Source organism: Talpa europaea (assembly GCF_964194135.1).
Source record: "Talpa europaea genome assembly, chromosome: 11".
Taxonomy (NCBI): Eukaryota; Metazoa; Chordata; class Mammalia; order Eulipotyphla; family Talpidae; genus Talpa; species Talpa europaea.
The window spans coordinates 69592165-69606484 of record NC_140078.1 but is presented as its reverse complement, the minus strand read 5'-3'; the positions used below and the strand labels follow the sequence as shown (position 1 = coordinate 69606484).

Genomic DNA, 14320 nt, shown 5'->3' with positions numbered 1-14320 from the left:
AAACAGGCTTAGAGAGGTGTATGTTTTGTCCAGAGTCGGCAGTTGGTTATGCCTCAAGACAATGTCTTTTGAATGAATGGTAATAAGGTATCACTTCAGGAATATCAGTGCTATATAATAAAGGTAATTCCTCAATCCTGAAATTGATAATCACTAATTACATGGTTTATTTGAAGAACATAGTCTTTCATTTGACTACTTCCAACTAAAATGCTTTTATATCTCAAAGAATCCATCACAAAACCAAAAAGGCCTCCCACAGACTGGAAGACAATATTTTCATATCACTTGTCCCACAAGGGGTTCATTTCTACCTGACTTCACATGGACCCCCAGGCAAGTCCTTCCTGACCTCTTCACACAGAGAGCCAGATGATACCAATTCCTAAGAACCCCTAGTCTCAAACTTTTATTTTCTCTGAAATGTGTATTCAGCAACTGATTAATTGGGCCAAGCAATAAACATGCGATGGTCTTCTTCCTTGTTGTGTAGCAGACCACTATAAAAAAGGCCATATTCTTCCATTCTTGTTTTCTGTTGATAAGATTTCAGAAACCATAATTGGCTTCAATGAATTCCCTAATTCAATTATTCTTTCATTGCTTCATTGTCTTAGGACTCTTTGACCCTGTGAGGAGTAAGAAAATGGTTCTACTATAGTTCATTATTAAACGCAGCAATGCAATTTTTTGTTTATATAAAATCTCTATAAAATAATACCATAATAGGGCCTCCCCTGCTGGCACAGCGGTTGAGCGCTGGGCTGCGAAGCTGCCCGCAGCCTCTGCAACGCCCGTTCGATCCCCAGCCACCGGGAGGGTCCCACATGGCACAACAGACCTCTCCTGTCATGGCCACTTCTCCCCTTAGCAGTGTATTTTGTCAGTCTGCCTGTTCTGTTCCCCACTCTGGTTCTGGTGAATGCTCTCACCCTCCCATGCTTCTGACTGTACCCAGTGCTTGTATAAATAAATAAATAAATCTTTAAAAAAAAAAATAAAGTTCTTTAAAAAAAAATACCATAATACCACATTTTAAAGGCTAATGAATGGTCTAAAAAATTTATCTTATTATCACTTAAAATTATTTTCTTATCTCAGAGTAAATCCAGTGAGAATTGTTAGAAAAATGGCTGAGCACTGTTGAATGCCTTGCAGATCAGTGGGGTTGGAACAAATGTTGTATTGTTCCTCACAATTTAGGAATCCAGGAATAAATTTAGAGCACCCCCAGTAATAAAGCAGTGACAATAGCAATGACCTGAAGGGTTTTAGATTCTGGATACAAACACTGGTACCTTTATCCTGAAGGAGTGTGTCTAATGGAAGCACATCTCAGTCTAGGCTTACGCCAGCCATTAGAGTGAGTGCCAGCCCCCTAGAAAACTTCATTCTTGACTGACAGACTAGAGGGTAAAGTTCTAACTAAAGGTATTTTTACATACAAATTCTTTTGATTTAACATTTTTTTAAAAAGTACCTGACAAAGGCCCCTTTGGGATCCAAAATATTTTGCTTTCCTGGGAATCTTTGCCTTTTGCCTCTAAACTGGGAATAGAGTATCTGAGACTGTAAGTTCCCACTCTTATTTAAACCAGTGGAGTGGGAGACCTTCTTGATTGGGGGAGGCACTGTGATTTCTTGGTGCTGTAAATGAGACCCTGCCTTCCCTAGGATTTATTTGGTGCATGGACAAAATCAGTAAGCAGTCCCCACCATCCTCACCTACCAAAGAGGTTGCATTTCCCATCCTTCCTCTGAGGTCAGCTCAGGTTTACAAATTCTCTGCTTCCCTCTAGGTGGAGGCGGAGCTGATTGACAAGCTGGACAGCATGGTGTCAGAAGGGAAAGGTGATGAGAGCTACAGGGAGCTCTTCGGCCTACTGTAAGCTGCTTCAGCCCCAGGCACAGCACATTGGGGAAGGGGGTAGAGTGGGCTAATGAACGGTGTGGGTGCAGCCTGTACTGGGCAGGCTTCTGAGCATGGGTATTGGGTTGTTTCTGATGGAAGCAGTGTTTACCTTCTGTCAACAAGAAAGTGGCAAGAGAGCTTGCTGTCATTGACTGAAGAGATAGAAGTGATAACTCTGAGCTCCTAGAGACCATCTTCATAAGTATATCTTCATACCCTACACTGCATCCAAACAGTGTACCCAAACACTGTATCTAAACAGCTCATGAGGACTCAGTGAGGGCTCAATGCTGACACTTCTATGGAGAAAAAAGAGTAAATCCTTGCTTTGTAGTATAGTACAATCAGCTTAAAAACACCTCCCTGGATCTTGTGACTAGAACAAGTCATACTTCCTCTCCAGGTCAGTTTCCCTGTTTGTGAAACTGGGTGGCTATCCTAAATGGCCTCAAGGTTTCTCCCAGGTCCAGCATCCATAGCTTCTGTCTTGATTTAATGGAGGCCAAAAGACCTTACAGGACTTGCCATAGGCTAAGTCCAAAGGAGGAACTCAGGGGAGCCAGTAGTTAATGAACTTGGGTATTTTATCTTCCTAAAAAACAAAATATTAAGACATTTATACCTCTAAAGTCCCCTCCCATCTCACTCATTATGTCCAGCTTTGATGCTCTATTTGTTTCAGTACCATTTTGGAGATAAACCTGTAACATTTTTCCCGTAACTGTACTATATAATTGCTTCTAACTTTATAGCCTACAAAATATGTTGACATTCTTACTGTTTAATCCTGTAAGGTGATCAGGGCAGATATTATTCTGATGAATAGGTGATGAAACAGCTCAAAGAAGTATTCACTTGCCCTCAGATACATGATTACGAAGAAGCAGCTCTGGAAGCAAGATCTTCCAGTTTCGGGGAGGGAGGGACGGGATCTTTCTGTTATACCATGTCCACTTCATTCCATGTGGAGTCGTGCAGTAGAGGTTAATTTATTTGAGATTTAAATATTTATAATTTGTGAAATTGAATCCATCCTTCAGAATTCCTCTTTCAGCTGAAGGTGTTTCTAATTGTGGAAATAAAGCAAAGAAATCTCTAAACTACTAGCTGATGACTTTACTACAAAGGAAAAAGCACAAAAATAACTTGTAATTACTTATTATCTGCCCAAATAGTGTTTCACAAACTCTTCTAAAATCAAGTCTGAAAACTGAAAGCCACTGACAACCATGGAGCAGCATTTCCCAATTTGTGTTTTGTTTAAGATATTTATGCTAGAAAAAATAATAAAGCATCATGGGTTAATTAGTTTAGAAAAAACTCAGTTTAAAAAACTGAACAGGCCTCTTTAAAGTGCAAAAAAGGGCCTCCCTGGTGGCCAAGGGGTTAAGCACTGCACTATGAAGCAATCCGCCCGCCTCTGCAGCATGAGTTCAATCCCTGGGCTGGCCAGGGAGAAACCCACATGGCAAGGAAGACCTCTCCTGTCTCGCCCACTGCTCCTCTCAGCAGTGTACTTTGATCAATCTGCCTGTTCTGTTCCCCACTCTGTCTCTGGTGGATCCTCTCACCTCCCGCACCTCTGGCCTTGCCCCAGCTCTTGTATGCACAAATAAATAAGTCTCAAAAAAAAAAAAGAAAGAAAGAAAGTGCAGAAATATGTGAAAAATCTCCAAAAGAAAGGTGTAGTGACCAGCCCCACCTGTGCTTGTTTGCTCACCGAGTACCTCTCCCTGTCCTCTGGGACCGCAGAACTCTGTAGAACAATTTGGGAAATGCTGACATAGTGACTGTATCCACAGAGCTCAGAGGCTAGAGTGCATGGCCCTGCTTTCCTTTCTAGCATCATGGGTCACATGGGAACTACCTTCCCAGAAGCCTAGTTTCAGCCAGATGCTCTGTGTGGGAAGACAGCCAACATCATAGTGGCACATTACCTGCAACCCTGCTGGCCGTGAATCCCCAGTGCAGCGTCTCTAGCTGGGTCCTCCGCTCAAGGTGACTTTTGTGACCTTAGGGAGTTAGAGTGTGAAAGGGACTCAGGAATGAAACCTGAAACTGGAGCAAGCAAAAAGAGTGCAGGTCATTACCCCCTAAGAAAGACCCCTGAGAAGGCAGAGGATCTCAGAAGCCAGGCTCTTCGGAGAAGTCAAAGGCTGCCCTGTGGTATCGGGAGCATGGACTCATAGTGAGAAAAGGATGGGCTGTTAGCTCTTGACTCTGGTACATTTTGCTTGGAAGTTTACCCTGGCTGTGTGCACAACTAAGTTTAACTCTGGACTCATTGTTCCTCATGCTGGGCCCTCAAGACTGGTGTGATTCTTTCCCTTGATTTACATGAAAAGGTTGGTTTGTATGTTTGCTGAGGATGCCTCTAATCAGTAATAGAGGCAGTCAACAAACTGGCAAAGCCAGGTCCATCCCTCAGTGGGCTCTTAATCAGCTGCTTCTTCAAAACAGACCTCAAACTGTACACCTAAAGGAGCTGGGCTTTGCAAACCCACCCCCCCCTTCTATTCAGTGGCATCCTTAAGAACTTGTTTAGGGAAATATGTACAGTAACTTGTGCAGGAAGATATGTTCAATTATTGCTGTCAGTTTAATAATTGCCTTGTCTTTGCTTTCTGCTTCATGGAGTAGAACCCAGCTGTTTGGGCCCTACCCCAGGTAAGACCGCAGTGTGGTAAGTCTGCTGTCTCCAGATCCATCACAGGCCCCACAGGCTCTGGGACCTTACTGTATTGCTCAGGAGAGGCTCATGAGTTGTGTTTTTGTTTGTTTCCCCTGTCTTTCCACCAATAGCCTGTTGGAGAAGGTTGAACAGGAAACATGGCGTGAGACTGGCATTTCCTTTGTGACCTCAGTCACCCGCCTCATGGAACGCCTTCTTGACTACAGGTATCTTCTCAGGCACCTGCCTGACCTTGTCTCTGGTCAGGATACTCTTCCCAGCAAGGATATCCCCTGACTTTAAAACTGAGATCATTTCCCCTATGGGGGAGAATGTTCTGGTAACTGAGTACTGATGTCATGGCCAAGGAGAGAAAAGGGAGTCTTCTCCCGGGGTAGGCAAGGGCTCCCTGGGATCCCCTTGGATATGGACACATGTACCCAGGAGGCATCTGAGGGATATATATCTGTCTGGCCTTCCATTCGGAAAAGTCAAGACTCAGAGAAGAATGAGCACAGCATGCGGAAGAGAAGGGCTGCCTCCAGAAAAAGGCAAGAACAACCATAGGTGTTCAGGGCTGACCTTCTCAAAGCCAGATGGCAGATGATACAGAATGACCAGGGGACTCTCATTTGGCTTTCCTAGAGACTGGGGTCATACTTTTCCATGCCTCAATTCTTTACCCTAATACTTATTTCTGTCCCTTGGTCCTGACCATGAGCAGATTAGTGGAAGGAGCATGTGAGCTGAGAGAGGTTTATGCTTTGATCATTCTGCAAGTTCAGTAAATTTTTTTTTCACAAAAGCATTCCATGCTTTTCAGTCACATCATGACTTTTGAATGAGTCTAAAAAGACATGAAGCTACCACTGCAGCCATATTATTCTCTCATCAGAGTTCAGGTGGTGACTAAAGGTGCTTTTTGTGAGCCTCAAGGAAGGTTATTATAAGAAATAGGGAGGCTTTATAGAGGGAACCCAGCCCTAAAATACACAAACACCAAGGGTGAGCATTTTCAACCCATGGATCAGGAAATTAGGGAATTTCAGTCACGTTCAGTTGCTGCTGAATAGACGCTACTGCTATATGGAGATTTCTGCTATGCAAAAGACCCTGCATGTGCAGAAGAAGGTGTCAACTACACTGGCCTGGATATAGAAATGTAATTCCTAAGAAATGTGCTTACATCTTGAGCATCCCCTTTTCTGTAGCACAGTTGTGCTTGTGAGAGCTTCAGTTCATTTTTCCTGGGACCTTAGGAGTATACATGTGGCCTTTGGGGGCCCCTGTTAGAACAAAGAACTCCTTTGTTCATGCCACATCCCCCATCCTCTCCCACACCTGCCCTCAGACAGGGAAGAGAGTGGACAAAACTCTGTACCTCCCCCTTACTGCAGTGTTTCATAAAGGCCAGCCCTATTTGCTGTGACCTACCAGAAAGGGCAGCAAATGGCTTAAACCCCAAGGCCTCCTTCTAACTGCCTGTTTGATTTCTCTACCTACTTTGCACAGGCAACTCCAATTTCATTCTCCTCTATTTCTTGTCTCAATGATGTTACCTATAAAACAAAGATTCTTTCACAAGATACCAAAGGCTCTTCATATACAGGCCTTTGACCATCTCTCCCACCCTATCACCTGCCAGTTCCCAATACCCATGCCCTCCGTCCCAACCTCCCAGTGCTGCTCCTGTTGTCATGAAAGGAAACACTGATGTTTATGGTGTTTCCCATCTATTAAAAGCATGCCTAGTGCTTTGTGCTTTGGAAACATTGTCTCTAATCCCATAAGCATCACTGAATTATCTGTTTTCACAATGAGGAAACACTATTACAAGGAAGTGCCATTGCCAGAATCACCTATATGTGACTCCAGAGTCATGCCCCAGCTCCTCATTGATGTTGTCACCATTCACATCCTTTCCTTCATTCATCTCTTGTGCTATGCCCTCCAAAAGTTGTCTTCCAACCTGCCCCTTAAGGTGGTTCTCCTAGCCAGGAATTTGCTTAGGTCAGTGTGCACACCTCTTTAAGAGCACATGAATGGATGATGATTATTCATCACCTTTCTGATTCCTCCAACAGAAGAAAGATAACTCCTTGAGGGCAGGACCTTATCTTGCCTCCCTGCATGGAGGCTTGATGTTTCCCTGTGAGATGTGCAGTACATACTGAATAGACTGTGGAAGACCAAGCAAGAACCAAGGAATCCTCTTCTACCCCAGTGTAGTTCAACTGAGTGAGAACTTACTAAGAAAATAGTAGTTGAAAGTTTAAAAATATATACAAACAATAGCAACTCTATTTCCCAGGTTAGGAAGTAGAGCCTCAAACAAACAGGGACAGAGCTAGAGTTGCCAAGCCCTTAGGATGCATAAGTGCACCATCCACCTGGAAGAGGTGACTAGAGGTAATAAAGCCTGCCTTTCCTAAGCCCCCCCAGTCACACTGAGGTTGCCCAACCACTGGTCTAGGCCACAGCCAGCCCACTGCACACAGCCACAGCCAGATGCTTAAGAAGAATCTTCCATGCGCATCCTCCAGAGAAAGAATGAAAGGGGAATCAGTGACTCCGCCCAAGTCAGGGACTTTAAAAGATGTCCTCTCTGGTGACACACAGAAGTAATACAAAGCCACACAGAAGACTCTGCTTTTAGCAGTGCATGGAAGAGCAGTTGTGTGTAGGAATGCCACTGGCATTACAGTGTTGAGGCCAGTGCTTTTCTGTTTCATTGACTTTACTGCAAAGTTCTGACTATGGCCAAGCGGAAGATAATGCCTTGGTAAATGTTTCAGATGCTTTCTAGAAAAAGCAGATCATTAAGTGCCAGATCTCACTGGCCTCTGTGGTACCAACTTACTGGAGAGACAGGTGCCTCCTGCCTCCTTGTGGTTTGCTTGGAACAAGTTAATCATGGCTCTTAAGTTCCCTCCTCTTGAAAAATCACAGTAGTTTCCTGTCCCTGCTAGCACTAAAGGACAGGTTCTGCAGTGTCACATTCAGGACCCCTCTATCTGACTACAAAGGAACCAATGCTTTATGGGGTAAATGTGCTAACCCAGCAAACCCAGAAAGAAGGGCCTTGATTCCCAACACCACAGAGCTGCTAGCTCTGACAGTAACCCTCCGTGGGAGAAAGGACACTTGGCTTTGCAGAATGCATAGAAGTGGAGTGGATTTTCACTGTCCCTTCTTTCAAAGAAGTTACCTCGAAGGTTACAGCTGGAAGGTGAGGATAACCGAGTTCATCATAATGACTTGGCCACAGGCTCCTGACTCCCAGCTGTGATGTTCTTCTCTGGCCCTGTGTGTATCAGTAGAGCAAAGCAAAGGCACACTCTCCACCTGACCCTAGTGGTACCCAGATCTCCTTATGCAGCCTTTCCCTAGAGCTGATAACACAGCTGCATAAGGAACTATATATTTCCCAGAGTAGCATGGAGTACAAATGGGACATTGGCTGGCTATGTATACAAGGAGGTTTCTTGCTGGATTTACCAGTCTGGTTCTCATTCTCCTCCCAGAGAAGTTTGGCTTTGAACATTCCCTCTATCCCTTGGAAAGGATCCATTCTCCATGTCCCTATTGTCTTGTGTCTCATAGGCCAGCTCTGACCCCTTCTATCCTCAGCCCTACTCAGCACGAGTATAGCTCAGCCCTGACAGAACTACTTCTAAATTAGAAAGAAGCTCCAGATTTACTGCTGCTAATTGGAGGGGGACGGAGACCACAAGGAGAAGCATCCAGGGTGGTAGTGAATGTGGTGGCCATGCCATGGCTGTGTGGGCACAGGGTCCTGAAGCTAACTGGTGCCTGGAGTGGAGCATCTTGGTTTCTCATCAGCACTGTCCTATAACATGAAATTTGCCCTTTAAGAAAAGCTGTGCCTCCCATTTGGGTAACTTGAGGATTCAGCTTTCTACTTTACCTACACACTCATCTGTGCTAAGGACATTGGTATGGTGCCACTTAATGCCCTGACAAAATATCTGAGCTCTACACTTTGCCAGCAGAGCAGTGGGTTTGGTTGATTAGAGATCTTTGAACCGTAACAGTGGGTCTAAAGCTCAGAGGGAGCTCACAGTACAGTCGTCATCTGTGGAGGCAGTTCCTGTCAAAGGCCCTTCTAATTTGGTGCTTGGTTATACTAACGCCTCAGTGGCACTGCAATTTGTGTTGTCTCAAAGGCGCTGCTTCATGCCATGGGACACTCATCTGTGCTCTCCCTTCCAGAGACTGCATGAAAGGAGAGGAAACAGAGAATAAGAAGATCGGCTGTACTGTTAACCTGATGGTAAGAGGACATGGGTGGTTAGCTTGGTCTTTCTACAGGCGGTGATTATAAACCTAAGCATTTGAGTCAACGCATCAGTTCCATTACTGGTACCTCAGAGACCTGCACTTCATCAGCCACCTTCCCACTGAGAAAAGGAGTTAAATGTCCTTTTTGGACAGTGCTCTAGCCTGTCCTCTTGGCAAGGTCCTGCCAGCCTTGACATACCCTAATTCTCAGTCTGCCCAGAGCTGCCAGTAATTCCACCCCTAGTAGGTATACCTTCTGACTGGTCCCTTCTCTTCTAATGCTGTCTACCTCCATGATCTGCCCTCTTCCTCCTGCCCAGCACACACATGGCTTTGACCAACTGCCTGGAGCGCAGGTGTGACCAAAACGGGGAAATTCAGTTTTATGTTTATTTCCTTCTCTCTTACAGAACTTTTACAAATCTGAGATTAACAAAGAAGAGATGTATATCCGCTACATTCATAAGCTTTGTGACATGCATCTGCAGGCTGAAAACTACACAGGTGAGTGGGAGGGGAGGAATCATGTGTCCCGTGAGGGCAGACCCGGTGATATGCACAACTGGCAAAGAAAGGCTCTGGGATGGTGCCTGCCAGATCTCAGCAGTGTGGGACCCATGAAGCACCCTCACCTCACTCCTGCCCCCTAGCTCCTCAGGGAGAGAAAGCAGGCAGAACTTCTGCTTGTGCCTGAGTGTCATGTCTTCTGCTGCCTGAAGCTGCACCGCTCTCCTTGCCCTTCTGTCCACACCCTCTGAGATCTCAAATGTGACCTGAAAACCTGGTGTGCCAGGTTCAGCACCTCTGTGCTCACTGTCCCTCCTCATGAGCAAAGACTTTCTTAGGATCTTGAGTTAAGTGAGAGCTTGAGTTAAATGAGATAATAGCTCAGGAATATCTGCTGAGCCTAGGACTTCTGAACTTGCTAGCAGACCTGCCTAGACTCTTTCCCTGCAACCGCACAGCAGTTGAGCTCCCAGCAGAGAGTATGAAGAGCATTTGTCTGGCATTCTGACAGGCCAGATGGGACCCTTTTATTGTTTCTACAATTTAATCCACTACTAAGCCTTTCCTGATAGAACAAATTTAAAAAACATTTTAACATGCCTGTCACACTGTTTACTGAGAGCTACTCAGAGACAAGAAAGTATATGCATGTGTGTGTGTGCCCTGTCTAATCACCTTGTTCCCCCAAAATAACCACCTTTTTTGTTACAGTGACCAGACTCTAAGTCTTAGCGCTTGGGCCATAGGACTTGAATTTGTGGATAGACCAGTGAAATCAAGTCATTCTTACCCATAAACACTACCAAAATTAGATGGGTTTTTGTAGAAACACAGGATCTTTCTTATCTCTAGATGTTAAGTAGTGTCTGGTATAGAGGCCGCCTTTCCTGGCCACACAGTTAAGCAAGAATTAAATCTGAAATTATTGGGTTTAATCTGCCATTATGTGCATCTACTTCATTTAAGAACCCTCTGAAAGGGTAAGGAAATGATTGACTCTAATAAGTTCCATGTGTCTGTGGTCATTTACTAAACTCCTGTAGGCAGGCCATAGCTAAGAGACTAGGTCAAGGATTTAGATAGAGAGAGGACACTGAGCCTGTGTCTAGTGCCCTTGGGAATGACATCTGAAAAGAATATAATATGGACAGGGAAGAAAAAGACTTCATAGTTCCCTGAACTCCAAAGGGAAGCCTTGAGTGCCTCACAGACTTGTCCCCTGAGATAAAGGGCAAACTGAATCCAGTGAACAAGCATGGGCATACCAGCAGGACGGTTCTGTGGCCAGAGCACAAAGAAGCAAGAGTGAGGAGGGGCCTGGAGAGTGACTGCAGGCAGTGTGGGCCTAGTCAAAACGAGATGGTTCACAAAATAAATTAGAAGTGAGTTTCTTCTAATGGGGAGCAGACTTGAGTGAGGCCTTAAGCCAGGCCGAAGTTAAAACTAATTAACTTGCAAATAGGAGATACCCACTAAAATGATCTAAAAGAATAGGAAAGAATAGATTGTAGCAGGACCCTGAGCAATGGATATAATTCAGTGTGGCTCATTCCTTAGACTTTAGGGAGCCACCCTATTTAGCTGCTGCCATTTTATATAATCCTCTCTAACTCTTCCACATATAACATAAGGTGTCTCTGGACCTCCACCCTGGGGTCAGCATCAGCATGGTCCCATCACGCAGTTACCGTCGTTCACACTCCTTCTCTCTGATCTGTCTAGAAAACAGTAGAGAGGAAGGGGGAAAGTATCATTCCCAGGGCTGTACTGAGAGCATAAAATTGAGCTGGAGACATTGAGGTTAGTTTAGGGGGAGCTGAGAGAAGTCATGGTCATTTTTCACCTCTAGCATAGTCAATTAAGTAAAAAGGAACCCAGGAACCTTCTCTGATGTGTCTGTCTCTCCCAAAGGAAGGTAACCTGTGTGTTGACTCACAGATAACTGGACTATATTTTATCTGGAACCCAAAACAGGTAACTGGGCTTTGGAATCAAATTGTCTGTCAGGATTTTTGGCTTCTTCATGGTGTGGTCAAGAGTTATTAACTGGCTGGGCCCTCACTCTCATCTGTGTCCCTGGCCTGGACTATACATGCCTTACCCTGGTATTCTGCTTAGCCCAGTTCCCTGGCACCAGGTTGCTCTTGGGCCCCTGAGGCAAAGCACCTGGACCTCCATATTGCCTCTCTCTACAGAGGCTGCATTCACATTGCTCCTCTATTGTGAGCTACTGCAGTGGGAAGAACGGCCACTGCGGGAATTCCTCCACTACCCATCCCAGACAGAGTGGCAGCGGAAAGAGGGCCTGTGCCGCAAAATCATCCACTACTTCAATAAAGGCAAGGTAGGTGGCATGAGTCAAGCCTTTCAGCCCCTCAGTGTCTGCAGTGCACATGGCATCTTGACAATGTGGGCATGGCAGCAACTGCAGAATGATGTGTGGGCCTGTGAGTGGGTGGATGCCCAAACACATGTGTCAGATTTGGAGGCAACATGATTTTCTCTGGAGAAAAAAAAAATAACATCTTCAGTAGCTTGGAAGTCAGTTCCTGATAAGGGGTATAAGAGTTGTCCCCACATAGCCACTTTGTATATCTATAAATGCTACTACTCCAACAGCCAGAGCTCTGAGCCCCCACTTATATTTATTAGATTTACTTTAAAAAATTGTGTAGCTTTCTAATCTGCCATAGAACATATGAACTGTAAAAATGAATGGATTTTAGCCATAGCCAAAGGAGGCCTGTATTGCCTCTTAATGGTGCATGTTCTTATCTTCATTTCCTTCCTCACAGCCTGGGCTTCTCTCATTGGAGTTATTCTCCACCAAACTTGATTCTGTAGAATTGTTAACATTGGTTCAGACTACTTTGGGGTTTCCCAGTCATACTGCTCCCATTCCTTACAGGGACTCTCTGAGCAAGCCTACCATTGGGTATGATCCACACGCTGGAAAGACTGAGGTTGCATAATTTGCCAGAGATGTCCTCTCATTACCCTGCTTTGAGCATTTCTTTGAAAAGCTGAAATAGGATCCTTCAAGGCACTGTACTGTCTGTGAACACCTGACTCAAATGGAAATTGTTTCAATGTTTTCTCATCATAAAAAAAATAACATTAATGATTTTGACCCATACATCAGAAAATATTCATCAGTTTTACATAACATAGATGACTTCTGTGTTTGTCAAAAACATTCACGATTCACCCTTGCAGGAAATGTACTAGTAAGTACTTTCCCAAATCACAGAAGCTCTCGTGTAACTTAGCCCAGAAGGGAGGCACTTGCTCAGCGCTCAGCCAGCCACATGTAACTAATCCACAGTGCCAACCAAAGCCTCCTCTCCTGCTGGTCTTGGACTTAGAGCCCCAAACCAGCACAATTTTAGGCCTGTCTTCCTGTCACCCAGTCCACCTACTTACCCACATTCCCAGCAAGCTCTTCCCACTCAGAGGGAATCCAGCATAAGCACGGTGTGAGTTTAAATGAGTGCTTTTAGTGTATTAGTTATCTTTTCTTTCTATGGGCACAGAGTACGAAACAGAGAGTTATGCTGATCTAATTGCACCTACGGTGGGACATGTAAGCATTAATGGTCTCCTCTTCATGTAATGTTTAGAAAAGCAGGTTTAAAGATTAGTATAGACAAGAGAATGATGTACTATAGATGAGCAGAAAGGGAGGTTCCATAGACCACTGTCTCAGGGATTTCCCACCCCTTTCAGCAGCACTTCTGCTGTGAATTGCTGGGGGGTCAGGTTCTGTGCTGAGTACAGACCACTCGGTGAAGCCTTTCATGGCTCATCCTCAAGGCGGTATTTACCAGATTCATTCTCTTGGGCTTATTCAAAAGGTCCAACTTTGTTCCCATGCCTCTGTACCTGATACACTCTGTGTGTAAGACTAACCGGTTCTTCTTGAAAGCATTCAGGGTTTGTGTTTTGTTTTTTTTTTGTTTTTGTTTTTGTTTTTATAATGGCTACAGAAAGCAAAACTTGGCTGCAGCAGGAAAAGTGTTTCTGTAGTTCTTGGTGCCAGAAGAAAAGCTACCGTGGCAGCACCAAGCCAGCAAAAAAGAAGGGTCTGGGGGAGGGGTAGGTAAAGGGGTTTCAGCCCTCAGCAGTCCTGCCTCACAGCCAGAACTCTTCTGGCTTCCACACTCTCCCAGCCTCTCTGGTATCTTCTTTAGACAGGCAACCCAGCCCCCTCTGGTCCTATGTTTATATCCTGAGTACCTAGAGGACTCAGAAGTTCAACTTGTGACCATAGCCTAATCCTGGGCCATTCTACCTAATGAGGAGGTGTTTAGGAATCTGCTCTAAGATGTGTCAGGCTCTGGCTACAGGGAGTTAGCTCTCCAGGTCAGACAAGGTGAGAGGGAAACTAAAGGAAGAGGATGAAGCAGAGAGGTGTTGAAAGAAGGGTGTGGGTGTTTGAACTTAGGAGCCGGTCCTTCATCCCAGAACAGAAGGAGACAGGAAGGGAAGCTGAAGAGAGGTCTCTTTGCCCCTGTTTATCTGGCATACAAACCATCAGAACTGGAACAGCCTTCTCTGTGGAAATGGGTTTGGGCTTTCCTGCTCTAAGGGTTTGCTATTGCCCACACTCCTATAAAGAATGACAAGAATGTTGCTTCTAATATGTTGTGTGTAAACAAGTACAAAAACTGCCATTCTGGAGCCCCAGGCCTTTGTCTTCCTTTCCACTTTGATTAGAGTCCTAAGTCAGTGTGACTTTCATGCCATCCCTGTTGGAGGGCTGGGCCAACAGGATGTGTAAAAGACACATCTGCCAGAGTTAGTGGCAGTGATTGGATTCAGATACCGGTAAGGTATCTGAATCTTTTGCCTTCTGCCAAAAGAAGTAAATCAAGAGAAAAGATGTAGATGGGGATGCATTTTACCTACAGCATATACCCCCCACCCCA

The 14320-nt window shown here is 44.9% G+C and overlaps 1 protein-coding gene across 1 annotated transcript in view; it reads left to right on the top strand.

Annotated features, from left to right (window-relative positions):
* The window catches only part of DOCK3 (dedicator of cytokinesis 3), a gene marked incomplete at both ends in the record, with an annotated part of 286944 nt that overhangs the window by 246416 nt on the left and 26208 nt on the right, over positions 1-14320 (top strand). Inside the window, 6 exons of the mRNA XM_084248035.1 lie at positions 1800-1885; positions 4553-4579; positions 4715-4810; positions 8817-8877; positions 9296-9389; positions 11588-11736. Coding sequence (XP_084104161.1) covers positions 1800-1885; positions 4553-4579; positions 4715-4810; positions 8817-8877; positions 9296-9389; positions 11588-11736 — 513 coding nt within the window. The remainder of the gene's footprint in view (positions 1-1799; positions 1886-4552; positions 4580-4714; positions 4811-8816; positions 8878-9295; positions 9390-11587; positions 11737-14320) is intronic.